General features: G+C 40.5%; 1 protein-coding gene across 1 annotated transcript in view; it reads right to left on the bottom strand.

Moving 5' to 3' along the window:
• The window catches only part of EEPD1 (endonuclease/exonuclease/phosphatase family domain containing 1), a 71,763-nt gene that overhangs the window by 17,608 nt on the left and 37,425 nt on the right, over positions 1-16,730 (bottom strand). Inside the window, exon 3 of the mRNA XM_085309139.1 lies at positions 16,105-16,156. Within this exon, the coding sequence (XP_085165265.1) occupies positions 16,105-16,156 (52 nt within the window). The remainder of the gene's footprint in view (positions 1-16,104; positions 16,157-16,730) is intronic.

Raw genomic sequence — 16,730 nt, 5'->3', positions numbered from 1 at the left:
AAACTCCAAGTCCCAAAAAGCAGAAACAAACACCTGCAATCCTAACCCATTCTACTATATGCAGGACACAGCAAGGGCTGGTGCCTTGTAATTGAGCCCGACCTAGAAAAGTTAATTTCAAGGTCTYGAAAATATTTTTAACAACTTCTGTYTTCACATGATGTGTCCTGATTTGACATCCATTCTCTTGAGGAAAAAGAGCATTTTGTTAGATCATGTATGTGATGGGGAAGAGGCAGAGCTAGGGGGTGGAGGGATTTGTGGCTGTTGTATTTTACTGAGCCAGCTATTAAGGYAGGGGTACGAAAAGGTCAGGCACTTCAGGACTGCATCTCTGTTGTCCTGGGGCAGCCAAGCGTGCCAGTGCAAAGCTGGTACCAAAGGGGTGCAAGACCCAGCCAGGCCAGGATTTTCAGCGCATTTCTGAAGGCTAGTAGCACTTTGCATCCACATTCCCACAGGCAGGAACAACTAAGCAAAGGGACACAGAGAAACATGAGGCCTTTCARTTGCATCTGGATTCTCGTATAACCAAACGTAACTGCAGGGGAGAAGGAAGCATTATTATGGCTAAAGTCTAAATCTGAGACTCAACATTGGATCCCACTTCCTGTTGAGAATAGCGTGATCTCAGGCCATCATTGCTTATTTGCCTCTTCCTTAAGTGCATCCATTTCCTGTTTGTAAAAGTAGTCAAAAAATACCCCTGAGCACACACACACACACCAGGCAGGTAACACGCACTGATGCTGGGGATGCACACGGAGATGCTGCTCAGAAAAACCATACATATAACACAGGGGAAGAGTAGTGGCCCTGTGTTAAGATACAATGTTTTATACCTGTCCAGKGTTAGCCCCTTTCAGGAGGACTTCATTAACGATATCTTAATGTTGATTACTTCTGTTGTTCAATTGTAGCTATCACATGAAGGCAAATAAAACTTGGGTCTGCTAGACAGCTAATTATTTGTGTCTGCAGAGGAGCCCAAAGTCCCATTCAACCAATTTCAGATTATGCTATCCAGATCTGGGGCGGTTTTCTACTTGCTGTTGTACTTCTTCTAGATCTAAAACAAAATATTGAGATTGCTGGCTAAACAAATCTTACTTTCTCCATTTTCTTCACAAATACTATCTACTGCACCCTTCCAACAGCTCTATAACCTCTTCATGGAGATGGGAACCGAAGCAGAGTATTTCAGCACATCTCAGCTAAGCCCCTAACCAGGAGCTTTCTTCACAAGTAAAACTGCACCTAGAGGCACAATCATCATCTATGTATTTGCACGCTGTGGAAATGCAGAGCTCATTTGTCCTCACAACACGCATGCATACACACACACACAGGTATTCATTGGCATATCTGAGAGCTCCTTCAGATCAGAGCTAAATGCAAACCAATACAAGTTTTTGCTCCCTAAAACTTTTAGCACTCGGCACCCAGGACTCCCCTTCACAAAGACCCTGGCAGGAGCAAGCTGAGGGGAGAAGCTGCCTACAGAAGTTTCGCTTATACCCTGCCCTTCACTAGAGTTGGACACCTAGCTCCTGCTGGCAAGGAGATGCCTTCGTCTACTCGTCCACTTCTGTCCATGATACCTAAAAAGGCACCCTCCTGGAGTGAGTTCCTCTGAGGAGAGAGGATGAGGAAGGCTCATTTCTGAAGCCCAGAAACACGCAGTTTTAGGCCAGAAATGAAGTTGTTCAAGACAACTCTGCCTGTGACAGATTGGGGTAGTTGTGCGTATGCAGAGGCATAACTGAGGACCGTTAAGGCAAGGCATTAAAGACTCTAATTTAGGCACTCTTAAGGCAAAGGAGCAGCTACAGGATGCCTGTCAGGACTGTAAAATTTTTAAAACTAAGCACATACTTTCCATGTCGTACCCACACCAGGTCTCTAAGCCCCTTTATGAACTTGGCCCCCCTTTTTTGAATCAGCCTGTGGATTAGAATTAAAAATGAACCAAGCAAGAGCACAAGTCTCTCTTGCAGCTGCTGTGTTACTCACCCATTGTGCTTGTATGAATGTGCAGGAAATAATTATGTTCACTGATAAACTTAATATTATCTCAATTATCAGAAGTATATAATGATTTGTTTCCATAAATGATTCTGGTTGAATCAAATCAGATTCTTTTTTCTTTTTTTTTAGCAAGGCTTTTTAGGATCAATCGGGGAGTAAGACTGTAAGTTTTCACTCCTAAATTATTTACTTTCCTTCTTGAGTACTTATTTTGGAAAATGTCAACAAGTTTCTACACTATCCTCCCAGATAAATCCCAGCTAACCATAGTCCCTAAACAGCTTAATCCTTTGTAATACCTGAGTGGAAACTACATTTTTTATCTTTGAACAATTGATCAAGAAGAGAGATTGTAGCCCATAAAAAGAGTTCTATGTTCGTCTTCTAATCATAGCGATCCTGGGACAATTCAGATCATTCACTGATACTTTCTTCTAGCTTCACTCTAAACAAAGTTATTATTTATATAAACACTGTCTTTTTATAGATCATCAAAAGGAAGACACGGAAACCTTTGGCGCAGAGCAGTGAAACAACAACTGAAAGAGACAATGCAATAAACTCTCCTAACACAGAGGGGGTCACTATTAAAAAGAACTACAGGATGCTCAACTACCCACTGCCAAAATGGGGTATGTACCATTTTACAGCCAATTTGCTAATTTAATGAGAAGCTGGCTTAACAAATGCTTAGTAGAAATGTATGCTGCCATTTTGCTATGGAAGAGGACACCAATATTTGCAAACATGTATGTATGAGAAGTTTTGTTTTAGAAGAGTGTAACCCAGCCTATTGAAATTAAGATTTAAGTGCCACAGACAGCATCAGGCTCAGTAAGAAATCTGACTCTGTGGTGAAGAATGAGACATTGGTATAGTCCTTGGTGAGCTCCATCGTTCTGTGCAGCAGAAAGCTGGAAGGAGATGGCTACTTCAGGCTGGAGCCATTTATGACAGTGGCCTAGGAACAGCACCAAACTCCTCAGCAGACTAGGGTCACAAGGCAACACACTTGAGTTAAAAAAAAAAGGAGATGATGAAGACATAGTGAATTATGTTTCTTTTACTCTGCAAGATCTCTAGACAGGGTCTGTGAGCTTGTTAGTGTGCACAGAAGAGCAGAGCACAGTCTGGCTCTCACTGGGTCCTTGGGTTGGGTACAGAAACACAAATTTAAAATAACACCATTACTAGCGTTGTTCAGTCTCCCATCTGGGAACCTCTTAAGTTTCCTTAAGTATGTATTTGCAGCTTAAAGTTTCTTTCAACATCCTTCTTTAAGCATATGAAGAACTGTATGTGAAAACACGAGTGCCTCCACTTTCTAGCGAACACTCCGTGAAGCAGGTGACACTCTTACAGGAAAGCGACGGAGGACATAAGAGCAGCTGTCTGGGAGCAGGATTTTTTACATTTTTTGCACAAAAAGACACAAAAGGCAAAATACCAAAATTTTGCTTCTTCATGTTTTTACAATTACTACACTACACAGTATCCTGTCTCTCAGCTGTGAGTCCCTATAACGAGTATCCTCTCTTGACTTCCATCTTTCATTTTAAGAGAGGTTTATAGCTGCTACATAAAATTATATGATCTTCTCTAGAAGTTTACTGTACCTGGAATTGATTTAGCTTCATTTGGTAAGTAATACATTGTACTTGGAAAAGACAACCATTAAAAGCTGAAAATATTCTTTCTCCTCCTATTTTTAAGGAACAGGTCTAGTGTGATGTCTAAAAGCAACCAAAAACAGAAGAGTTGCGTACTAGAACTGGCTTTATCTAGATGATGTGGCAAGACCATGAGCTGATATAATCTTTAAATATGCTAGATAATGTAAATATTCTTAGAGGCCACTTGTTCTGAGCATGTCAAAGATACAGGTTTTTTGTCTCTAAGGCAAGTGCTACAGTCTATTGGTATGTACTACAATGAATTAAAATCTACGTATGCTATGTTAAAAATAGGCAACTAAAAAAACCCGACTGCTTAAGACCTGAATCAAGATGGCTTTCAGACAAAGTAGTGACTTGGGAAAAAGAAAGAAAGAAAAAAAAAGGTTAAGTGAGGTTGTGAAAAGGAGAATTCTCATTTATACAGAATCTTGAGATCTATACAGCCCATCTTACCTGTGATTTCTATTTCCAGGGGCATTACTTCATGCCATATGCTAACATATATTTAACACTTGCTTGAAGCTGAAGAGGATAGCTCTGAAGCGCTTTTTTTTGAAGAAGAAGAAGAAGGCAAAATATACTATTTACTGCCTTCTGCTGGAACCTTTATGTCTCCTTTTTTTTTTTTTTTTTCCCATGAGAGCTAGAAATTTATGACTATAGTGTTTTGTGTGTGTTTTTAAAATCCAAGTTTCTCTTTCATCTTCTGTTGCCAAAGACTTGGACAATGCAACAAGAAAGAATCCATACTCACATGGGTTCTTAATTTCTCATGTTTCCACTACAAGCTGAGCTTTTTCCCRGTACTTCAAGGGACTTCACGAGACATTTCGCAAAAGACACATATTATCTGAATACTGGTCTCTTACGCTTAAGAACTTTTTTAAACATAATACAGGAATTTGGGTTCAGAAGGCTGTGAAGGACAATCACAGAACCTTGCAATTTATTCTTGAAGTCTTTTCAAGTGAGTGTTTTATTCTGCATAAATACGCAGTATAACCATTACTGGTAATAATGGCACGCTAAGGGAACTTATGTGATATAAAGAAGAAAAAAGAAGCCCCTCATGACTATGAGGCCATCTTTTTATCAAGTTGCTTTTACAAGAAAAGTGGTTGTGTTCAAACACTTTTCCTACATTGTTATAAAACGGTCTGCTTAATTTAGCTGAGCTAAAATCAGTCACCACATAGTTGAACTATTTACTTAATACTGTGCTTTCTAGTGAAAATACTCAGCTGCTGTTTTCAACCTTTTTCCTTCCAAATAATTATTTCCAAAGGAAGAGGACAAGTTTTGTTTTTCTGCCACTTCAACCATCAGAAAGAACAACACAGAATACCTCTCCAGGAATATATATGTATGCTCAGGGAAGGTTTTATTTAGATTATTAGAGCAATAAAGCATCAGATTATGTATCACTATGGACATTACTTCAAGTGACGACAGATATAAATGAACTATGTAGTCAAAACACACGTACTCCACTTTGCACTGTTACAGCTGCCGTCTATACGGCCAAAGATTGTGCGGAAAATGTTTGGAGAGCTAATCTGTGTGTTTGTTTTGGGCTAGATATAAGGCACTAGGCAACCAGGAGTCCATGACTGCCTGGGAACCTCTCACATTTCTTTACCGTGAGCCGATCCCTTTTACATGAAATGGGGAAGCTGCTATCAACTTCTGTGGTGTGGCGTAAAGCCACACCGCTATGACTACTACTTTACTCACCTAGTAATCACCAGGACTCCCCGAGGCAAATCAGTTTGTCAGAACCTAGCCCTTCGTTGGGAAGGCAAATGGAAAAACATCCTATGAAACATGAGACCAAAAGTGATAAGAACGAGTTGCTAGTTCACCAACTTTAAAAACTGCAGTGAACGATATTGATTTGCCATGACCTGAATCAACTTACTTGAACATTGCCTTTATCCAAAAGAGAAGGGGACAGTGAAAAAAAAAGTGCTAATAATAAAAGAAGAACAAACAAAACTGAAAGAGAAGAGGGAAATCACACTCCTTTGGATGTTATTAATCAAAGAAAAGCTGCTTAAGCACATAAGGCAACTAGATCTCTCTCCACCTCCATAAGGAAAAATTTCTAGAAGTGTTAACAAGTGACATTAAAAAAAAATATGTACAATTCTGAAATATATGTGGAGGTAAAGCTGGGCTGGAGTTGCTGATGCACAATATGAGAATGAATAAAAGCAGTGGGCTAACTGCTGTGATACGAAGGAAAACGGAATAGCCCTCATTATTTCACAGCCACAGGCTGGCCACCTCCACCACAGAGCCTTGCATCTAAAGCAGTTAGCATTTAAGAGGCCATTTTATTTCCATCCATTTATTTCCTACTGTTACTATTACTGTTTTTCCCAACTGATCTCCTTTTCCATTTAGTACAGGCATTCTTTTCCATGATAAGAACAGGCATACAAGGAAGAGAAAAGTATATAATATGTATCACAATTATTGCCACTTTCAAATATTTATTCCTCCCTCAGGCATTGATTATATCACCTTACAGAAGACTGTGCCACCTTCTTTAAAGTTATTTAAAATAGTCTTATATTCTATTCCATTACTTCTTTTTATTGGATGCTTATTATCAGGAGGATCTCTCGAGTCTGCTAGAATTAGAACATTTCATCTCACTTTTTTTGATTCCACACATCTTTTTCTCTACATGTTTTTCTACAAAAAATATTTATAGTGTTGCATGAGGAAAAATAATAATAATAAAAAGAGATAATATGCTGCCTTCACGCATGAGCAACCCCTCCACAGATCTGTGTAGGGACAACCTTCTAACCCTGTACAAAGTTCTGCTTTAACAGATGTAAAGGACACTGGATCCCTATAGAGAAAAATCACATTACTTAATCCACATCAACAACCAAAAATGATTTAGGCTGACATTACACCACTCTTGCTGCTATGTCTATCAAAAAAAAACAAAACAAAAAACAACAAAAACAGTCTTCTCCCAAATTGCTGACTATTAAAACTTATCTTGTTTTATGAACTTTGATCTGTCTTCTGCCATCTCCTAAAAGAAGTAGAGGGGAAAAAAAGACAGATTAAAAATTCTTCACATTATTTCCATGACCTACAAAGAAAACTTAAATACACACCTGCATTTGTAACCCACAATTTCTGTTCCTCCTTGCTCTGGAAGTGTAGAGAATGATTTCACCAATGGATAAGTTTCGCTTTTGTCCTAGGATGAGACTAGATGCTTCAAAAAAGAAAGATAACCCAGTACAAAGTGCCAGCTCAGTACTATCACTTCTTGAAGACCCACAGTTGTGCTCTGGAGGAGAACAACAACAGGGCACCTCCTAAACAATGACATTTTAAGAGCAACCTGTGCTCTCCACGGCTCCCAGCAATAGCTATAGCATTGCTTCCCACTTTTTGTTTATTTAAAGTCCACTGATCATCAGAAAAAGACACGGGAAATGCAACGGAAGAGAAGAAAAGTCCAACAAAGACTAAAGAAGCCAGAAATACAAATAGATGTGGGCCCGTGCCTCCTGCATTGCTGACCACTTGGCAATACTTTTCAGTAAAGAAGCCTGGAAAGACAAAATAGCAGTAGAGCTACTGAAATCATCGTGGAGCTGGCCAGAACCATAAGGTCAACTAATAAGACTCCTTTAAACATCTAGTCATCAAGATCCCTCCAAGAGGAGAAGAGAGGAGGAGAGAGCAAGAGAGAGGAGAGAGGGCAAAAGCTGTATTTCTGAAGGGTTCTTAAGTCAATTTAATGGATGGGATGCCCCAAAGAAACCTCCTGCTTTGTAAGAAATGGTGCCATGTATTCAGCAGCAGGACACTGTGATTCCCCCTCCATGCCACCTGGTGTATCATTTCTGAAGGAGATACTCCTGGAAAAGCAAAGCCATTGTTCACAGTCGTACGACCCACTTCAGTTTAACTTCAACTTTTACATACTTCAGTTGTGCCCAGGTGAAGTCTGAGTCAAATCTGGTTACTCACTTTGATAGAAACCATCACTCCTCCACTCAGCCAAAACTATGGTTTCACAACATGCAGTTGTTTCCCTTTGCCCTGAGGTTCTAAGGGSTGACTTCTAAAAAAAAGACTTTGCACCTCTGAGCATTACCTGCACTCAGATAAACAAGCAAGACAAGGGAAAGAACATTAATTTTGTAAAAGGGAAAGAAAAACACAGCAAAACACACAGGAAAAGGAGAGAAAAAGGGCAAGCAATATGGAATAAGATGAAAACCAGATTAAAATAACCTCATTTGGATGACTTGGCCCTCTACCAGAATAAGCTCTTTCTCCTGCTTGAGTCATTGATTCCATGGTGGCTCTGAAAGACCAGGGCAGGAAGACCTACTGCAGCAGATGAGTTACACAGAAGTTGGTCCCACAGCTGAATTTAGGCTGAGAGATCAGATTGCAGCTCTCCTCTCTAGGAATGGAGAACAGAAAACTGAAGTAGCAAAATAGCTGGAAGAGACAGATGAAAAACGCCTAGTGAGTCAGTGACGAACTGCATCTCCTTTTCCTGTTCCCTGAATGTGAGACTTACCTCCTCATGTGACTACAGAGAACACGCAAATGCACTTAAGTTTTGAAGGGGCCAACCTCTTTCTGGGAAGGACAGTTTTAAGAACGGGCGATATATATAACTTATTTACAGTAACTAATTCCTTAATTGTCAGTTGCTTTATAATCTTTAACGGATAGTTGCAAAGTGAAGTGAGATCGCAGGACAGTGCTCTCAAGAGGATTCCAGCTTTTCAAAGTACTCGCACAAAGACTTGCTACTGAACTAACTGCTTTTCTGATCCTAAAGGGTACACGCCTGCTGCAGTCCAAAGAATTCATATCAAAGCTGAAGGACTACATTGTCAAAAGAGTGCCGGAGATGCAAGAGACCTAGGTCCACTTCCCAACTCTGTCAGGAGTCAGTCATCTTAGGTGAGTCTACCAAAATCATTTGATGTCCTTGCAACTCCACCACTCCTGTATAAATCAAGGTTAACAGCAATTCTTCCTTACCTTTCAGGGACTCCTACAAAATCACACTCCCCCAAAACCTGCAAACAGCAGTAACGGTGCAGCATATTTTGGCTGCAATGGCAACAGATAGACTTTAGGTGGCCCAAGCTCAGGGGCTGCAGAGCTCAGACAGCAGCTGTGGACCCAGCTGTGCAACACAGCTCCTGACCCAGTGCAGGGCCAAAGCCACGCACCTGAGGAGGGATGTGGCCAGTCCTTCCCTCTTCATCCTCAGCGAGGCACTGATGGTAGCTCTTTGCTGGCCAATACATGAGGATATGGTTTACATGCAAGGGCAGTATTTAACACAGGATTGGCCACTCAATGCTTTTATGAGAAAAAGGTGATGGGACAAATAAACGTCCCCGGCTGACCAGCTGCTCTGTGGCAAGGCACATTACAGTTCACTTCCAACTGCCCTAGCAAGTGCACATACATAAGCGTATTTCTATCCCTGCATGCAAGAACTGATGTGCTTACTCTCACACATGCAAATAGAAAACAGGACCTCTCTTTCACACACCAAAAACCTCCTAGGGATAACCTTTCATAAATAAACAACTTGCTCTCCTCTGAAAGGGATTTTAGAAAGAACAGTGATTACAATGGCTTAATCATGATTAAACACTGATCTGGCTCAATCTACTCAAAAGCAGACAAAAGATAAATAAAAATCTCTAGCAGATGCATTTCATACTGGAAATTCTGGAACCTCAATTGACGTCAAACTTTTTATGTTCAGATAATATCTGGAGGAAACAGTGCACTAGATGAAGAAAACAAAAGCAAATTTCTAGTTGAAATTCTCTGTGTGCTGTGCAGAAAGGAGAATACTATGGCAGTGCGCAGCTCAGCATTTTATAAATCTGTTTTTGAAAGTAGCTGAAATTCCACTATTACAGTGATGCAACTAGAAGGAAACTAATACCCCCCTTTTTCCTAATCTCTTTGCTATCTCTCTGTAAAAGTGGGAAATGCTACTTATTGCATTTGATACTCAAAGGCATTCCCCTTCAAACAAAACCTATTTCTAATCATTGACAAGCAAGTAAATTTTCTTTTACTACATTATGCCACCACAATTATGATTCATTGATTCCTTCAGCATGATATGAAAATTCTGCATCACAGGAATGGGTGGCAGCTAGTGAACATATCCTAAACACACATATCAACATCTAGTCTTTCCTACGGGCAAGCAAATATACAAAACAGACGTCACATCACATGAGACAATTCCAGGTCATAACAGGCAGAAAAAGAAACCATTAGTATCCAACCTCATCACTGAAAAGGTGGCAAAAAAAAATCACCTCCCCCAATGATAGACTCTATGAATTGCTTGCTTCAGATGCTAGTTCTTAAGCTTTCCAAATTATTCAACAGGGCAAAGATGTTCTCCTTCAGGAAAGAGAAGTAACAATTCATATGAGGAAAAAAAATGAAGCTATCTGGGGGAGAAGGCTGATCAGCCTTTTCTCCTATCATCCCAGCTTCTCATGTGCACACCAGCAAAAATGCCCAGAGAAAAAGCACTCAGTCTTTGGCCAGCAGACAGAGGACACCTTATCCTGCAGGAAGCCAGCTAGAAGCTCTGTAGCTACAGCAGCCTGGTGCCAAACTCACGTGTCCTGTGCTTCAGAGCTACCGTACCCCAATTTCCAAACACCAGGAGAAAGATTTTCAATCCCTTTTGATTTGTGACCTTCAAAACTTTCCAAGTGAAGGTAAAAAATTCCTATACAGTGAATATAAGCCTACTGATAATTAATTTGCTCTCACTTTCTTTTCACTGACATCTTCGATGTATTCTTTTCACTGACCTCTTGGATGTAGTGCACAGTCTATAAATATAGAATTCCTGGCAAAGACATACTTTGGTAGTGAAACCTGTATTACTTATCCTGACATTCAAGCTGCAGATTATCAACTTCAAGAACATCATTCCTGAACAAAAGTCAGTTCTCACTCTAACTCCTGTCATGCTTCTGCCCACCCAGTGTATCTCTAATGCTAGTCTAGATAAATCACTTCTAACTTCAAGGAGAGTAATCATCACTTTGTAGATATATTTCACACTTTCAAAGACTGCTGAGCAGACAGAATTACATGATTTGGATTTCACAGATGAGAAACTACGAAGTTGTTGCATCTGCGRAGTAAATTACACAGCCCTTCATCATCCAAAGAAACAGCATACACATTTGCTTATTAATACACAAACAGGAGAATAATGGCTTACTGTTGCTTGTTCCCAAAGCAGGTTTAGTTTGTAAGAGTTGTCAGTGATTTACTGACACTGACTTTCAGTGGTAAAATTGTTCTACAGATTACTTAACTTTCTTCAATTACCAGACACTCAAGGAGAAATGAACTCAAAGATCAGTGTTAGCACCTCAAACGCTATGCTGGGAAACATTTGACACAGTGCAAAGAATATTATTTGTTCCATAGTTTTGTGATTTTACCAAAATTAAAAGTTCTGCAGTGATCAATTAGAGTCAAATGAGCTACTTAAGGGTTACTAAAACAAAAAATAATCACTAATGTCACCGATAACATTGACATCCCAATTTAATTTAATGGAAAGACTGCTCCAAGGCTRCCTACAGCCAATGGCARTGTTTCCACTAGCTTCAGTTTGGTCCCTGACCATACGTGTGMGCTAAATTGTGATTTTACAGGAGTAAGCAATGTGAARGCTTCTGCTCACCTTTTAAAATCAYATACACRCCATATACTAGGTCTGCTGGGTTTTTCWGCATCCTAAACAAAACCRTGAGATAGGCCTCCCCTGCGCCAAGCACACAAAGCACGCAGAGGAACGGGGAACTGGGACACGAATGCAGAGACCGCGAGCACCAGCACAACTTCATCTTAAACAGGCATGTCAGAGGCTCCACCAACAGAAGCTGAAGTATCTCCACTGAAATTAAACAAAGCTGAACTAATTCAGTCCAACTGAGAACACATCCTCAAATTTTTGCCTGTGCTACCTTTGTTCTTGACTAAATAGTTGATTGTTTTTGTGAGGRGAACGTGCTCCGTTTGTAACAAGAAACGACACAAGTATTTTGAGGAGGGTTCTTCCTAAACATCCTACTGGCATCAAAGCACCAAATGATAAATCATTTTTACATACTTGTTGCATTTGGAAAAGCTCTATGGATTTAAACACAAAACCAGAAGCCAATGTGAAACATCCGCTGGCTAGGCAGTCCAATCTGCTAATTATCTAAACAGATTTATTTTTAAACTATAAAAACAGCATGTTCCTCAGGGGAATTATTTTTTCCCCTTCCCCAAATAAATGTGATTAACACTTGCAAAGTACACTAGACTTCCTCCTCTGCAATTAAGGACTTTACAAAATTAAATTGAGTAAAGTACTCAAAAACACCTTGTTGGAAAACTGGCCCTGGGTCTCTCCCTGTGCCGTGCCTCTAGAGGAGGCTTTCTATGGGAAGCATCGCCAACAAACTTGTACCCCCAGAGATACTTCTTTCCAAACTTTCCAGGTGGTCTTGGATTCTCGTGGGAACGAAGCTACCACAAATGCAGGCCACGGCTCGGTGTCTCACCACCGCCTGTGCTTGTTACTGCCCCTAGCAGAAGCGAGCAGCCCTGATGACACAAAAGACTGGCAGGACCACAGTGCCACTCACATGCCAGCAACACCCTCCCTSACAGCCAAGCTGAGACGAATTAGGAGGCAGGGGGGAGCAGACAGGTAAATCTGAAGGCTGAGGGTAAAACGAAATGCTTGTAAGCACATGCTTAATTTTAAGCAATCAATGAGACCTCTCTTCTGCTTCAAATGGAATACCTGCTGGAATGCTTTTATGGATTAAGGTCAAAATAAACACAAATAAGCCCATCTTTAACTCCGGATTTTCTCCAGGTAAAAGACAATTCTTGTACTTCTTACGTGACATAGTCCTGTTCCACTGAGCTCAATGATTATCTTTCTGTTCATTTTTAATGAGAGCAAATTAGGTGCTGGAGGCYGGTTCCACAACCATCATCCTCATTCAAGGTGATGAAGTCACCTCAGAGATAAACAATATAACTGATGATCAGTGGCAAGGGGTCAGACAACCTTGTCCAGAGCCAGAGTCTATAATTAAACCCAGCCAATCATACCTTCTGTCTCAGTTACCCCAGAAATGCAGTCAACTGTGGCAGAATTTTGGCTTATAAGKCCATTTGGCCAAATTTTCCCCAATAAGCATTAGGATTAGGAAAAAAAAAAAAAAAAAGCCTTTGTACAGCACAGACCTTGTTGTTTGATCAATTTTTTTCAATGGTCAAGGTGGGGGAAAAAGAAGATACTAAACTACACAAGATAATAAACATGGAATAAAAAAAATATTGGAAGTAATCAGTAAATAACTGGGGCAACTCTATTAGCACAAAGCCTTCTGCAACGTACCCTAGGCAGCTACCATCTTCTCATGAGCCCAACAACAACAACTCTCAGGCTACCTGCAAGCTGCAGAAGGCTTTGACATGCTGCTGCTTCACATGCTCACTTCCAAGTCCATAATAAGATTTCCAATAGGTAACAGTAAATTGTGCTTTGCAGTGCCAGGTCATTTTTCTTTATCGCCTTAGAGCCTTGATTCTGAAAAGACTTATTACACATACGCTTAACTTCAATGTGATTTGATTTAATGGAGCTAGTCTGCAGCATGAACACTGATTTGTGCMCATAAGTCTTTTCAAGGGGACAGACATTGCTGTTCACCAGAGTGATTTTATTCATTCYGAGTTTTGATGTAAGTATCAGAAACATATAACACTTTCAAAGCTCAGCACTGAATTTTAAAAATGAAAAGGCTGTAGAAGTTCAAAAAACATCATATATTACTTCATGCAAGGAAATATGACAGACTAGGAAGTGTGTTACAGGAAGACACTTTTAGGTTATTATGTCCACAGCTAGCTTAAAGGAAACCTTCCCTTCAAAAATATAAAATCCATGTTGCAATGAATACTAAAATCTTACTGTTTAATAATATTCTGCATTCCTACAATATAAAGCAGATAAATAATGATTTATGAAGACAAAACTCAACACGTTCTCAAAACCTGACTCTGCAAGCAGACATGAGAATTAATCTTTTTCAGTCTACTGTTTTTTCCCCTCTTTATTTGAAAAATAAAGGCAGTAAATTTCTTTGAACTTATATAATTCAGCGCTGTTATTTTCCAGAGGGCTAAACTGGCCTTTTACATTCTTTAAGCTTGGCATTGTATGAAAGCAGATATCAAATATTCAGACGGCTCAATTTAGAAAGATCATTTTTCTGATGCTGAGCCTTTCTGAAGAGCTTCCTGCAAAGCTGCAAACAATGGCTCGAACGGCAATTCCCACCAGGCTGAGGTCACTGTTTCTTGCCAAGCCTTGTTTTAGGAGGCCTTGGGCCAAAGGGAGGCACAAGCTTGACAAAAAGGTGAGAAATTTGCAGTGCCTGTGAGATGCCACAGAAGCTGAGATTCTATCAGAGGCACTACTGCAAATGACAATTTGTTCACATTAATCTGTTTTGCAAAATGAACTGTTGAAAAAAAAAATCTTCTTCACATACAAAAATTATAATTATCACCTTCCTTGTCTTCTGTTGCTGCCTTTTAACAAAATCCACCCCTTAGGTCCAGAATCGGAGTTCACCAAAGGCCCCTCACCCCTTTAAATGAGCTGCATGTTACCCAAGACCTCAGTGAAATGTACCCCTACTTGGTGACACAGCACAGGGCTGAAGCATCCACTGGGGCTGGATTTTGACTCATYGAGGATAACGCTTGCATTTCCACACCGCTAGGCAAACTCACTCTGTGAGTGCTCTCTTTTCCASTACTTCTGGAGTACCCAGCAAACGCAGCAAGGGAAAGGCTGGCTTTAGCTAAAATACTGCGGTACCTTCTCCATGGAGGGGATAAGAGTATGTAGAAGAGCGTTTCTTCCCTTTATCACTAAGTCTCATCAGGTACAGAGGGCCTGTCTGGGTCAGTACCAGCTCAGTGTCTGCCACAAAACCCACAAAGGAAGAAGTTTTCCCAGCAGGGCTGTGAACCCAMTTGCTTTCTTTGAATCCTACTGAGCCTTTTAGATTCCCGTGCTCCTTCTCGGGTGGCTCTTTGACCCTCTAGACAAAGCAGCTTGTGCAGAACAYGAAGGGAATCCACTATTTCCAGTGCGGCACTGGGAGTCCAGCCATACACTCCAGGACAGTAAAATCATAAAATGATAAAAATATGATACTTTTTTATTCATTCAAAGGGAAATGATCTATAGGGTACTGCTATGTTTGAAGTACCCTTGGCTGAGGAGAAGCATTGGGTTTTGTCATTTAAAAATAAAAGGCATGTAGTTGCTTCAATAGCCTTAATTGGAAACAGCCTGGCCTCCTGCTGCTTCATCCAGGGACTTGTCTCCAGCCTTTTGTTGCTACTAGCACTGCTCTACAGACAGGATCTCAGGCTGCTGAGATGCTGTCATCTTGGCTAAGCCAACTAGTCTTAGGCACTGGACCAGATGTGCTCCCCGAGCAGGGCTCTCACGTATACCTTGATGCAGGAGGCCGAGGGCTCAATACAGCTCCTCTCCTGTGCCTCACACACAGCTGAGCATAGGCTGTCTGCAGTTCCTCCCAGCTGTGCAGCAGACAGTCACTGGCCATCCCTGCTGGAGCTCCTGACCAAGGTGTGAATGCAATGTAGGCCCTGGGGCACTGCTGCAAGGGATAGGCTACAGTCAGGGGTTTGGATCATGCACTATCTGCATCTCACCTGGACAAGGGGATAGCATGAAGTTGAAATTTCTCTCCCCACACACCTCTCAGCTCTCTGAAAAACCCACATACAATATAGGCCTGTATCTACACAGTACAGACCTGAGGAGAGCTCAGACTGACACAAACTATATACTCAGCTGATGTTGCTAGGACCTGTTTTGAGTAGCTAGCTGCTTCAATCCTTTCATCACTAAATTAAGCCAGGTTTCCTTCCAAGGCGACTTCTGCTATTCTCCTGAGCTGAATGTTTAAAGGGGCATTTCAAACACTCTTTCCTCCTCAAACMTTCATCTTTGTCAGTTCAAATCATCTACTTCTCCTTGCTGCTAGCAATGAACTGATTTGGGGAAAACTAGTATGGGCAGACTGGAGACAGCTTATTCCAAACCCATTGTGAAATGAGAAAACACCAAGAGTACGCAGTCAGCTTGGAAAAAGCTAAAAAGAGGTCCCATTCTATGCTGTAAGATTTCCCACAAAGCTAGGAAGCCCTACTGACACAGACAGCTTTAAGAGCTTTAATATATTATTACTTTTGTATTAGATATATTTTTAAATACCTTTTCCAGCGCTTCTTTATCGACCAGCTCCTGCACAGCCAAAAGCTTGATACTGTCAGAAAAAAAAACACATCAGAAAAGAAAAGAATGAATCATTCTGTTGCAAGCATTTCAGAAACACTAGTAGAGAACGAGAACTTCARTTCTGGTATATCTTCTCACCTCACAAAAAGTCTATGGATATACAAATACAAAAAGTGCTCAGGATACAAACTAAAGCAAGAGAGAGTGTTATTTKGTTTGCTTTGATATAGCTGTCCTAAACAGATTTTCTAGTTTCTGAGTTACAAGCATATCCAAATTCACCTTGGGGAGAAACTGCTTTAATCATTATATTTATGTACCTTAGATTAACACTGAAAGATCTTGTGACCTTCAAATATAGAAAAGAATCTAAATATTTTCATCRCTGAAATCATTTCTTAGTCAGCTTTGGTCTTCTGTACCAACTGATTTTCATCAGTTTTACAATAGTAAGTCCCRACTGTTTACAGTATTAGAGATGAGTTAGAGTAACTAAGACACAACTGAGCTCAGAAGATTTGAGGGAGGTAAGAAAGCAGTACGCATAGCTATTTGAAAGTAGGGCAAAGAAACACTATTTAATAAACATTCTTCTTGTTCTG

The sequence above is a fragment of the Rhea americana genome, unplaced genomic scaffold, assembly GCF_003343005.1.
Source record: "Rhea americana isolate MKP2758 unplaced genomic scaffold, rheAme1 scaffold_291, whole genome shotgun sequence".
NCBI classification, from domain to species: domain Eukaryota; kingdom Metazoa; phylum Chordata; class Aves; order Rheiformes; family Rheidae; genus Rhea; species Rhea americana.
This window is presented reverse-complemented; position numbering and strand designations above follow the sequence as displayed.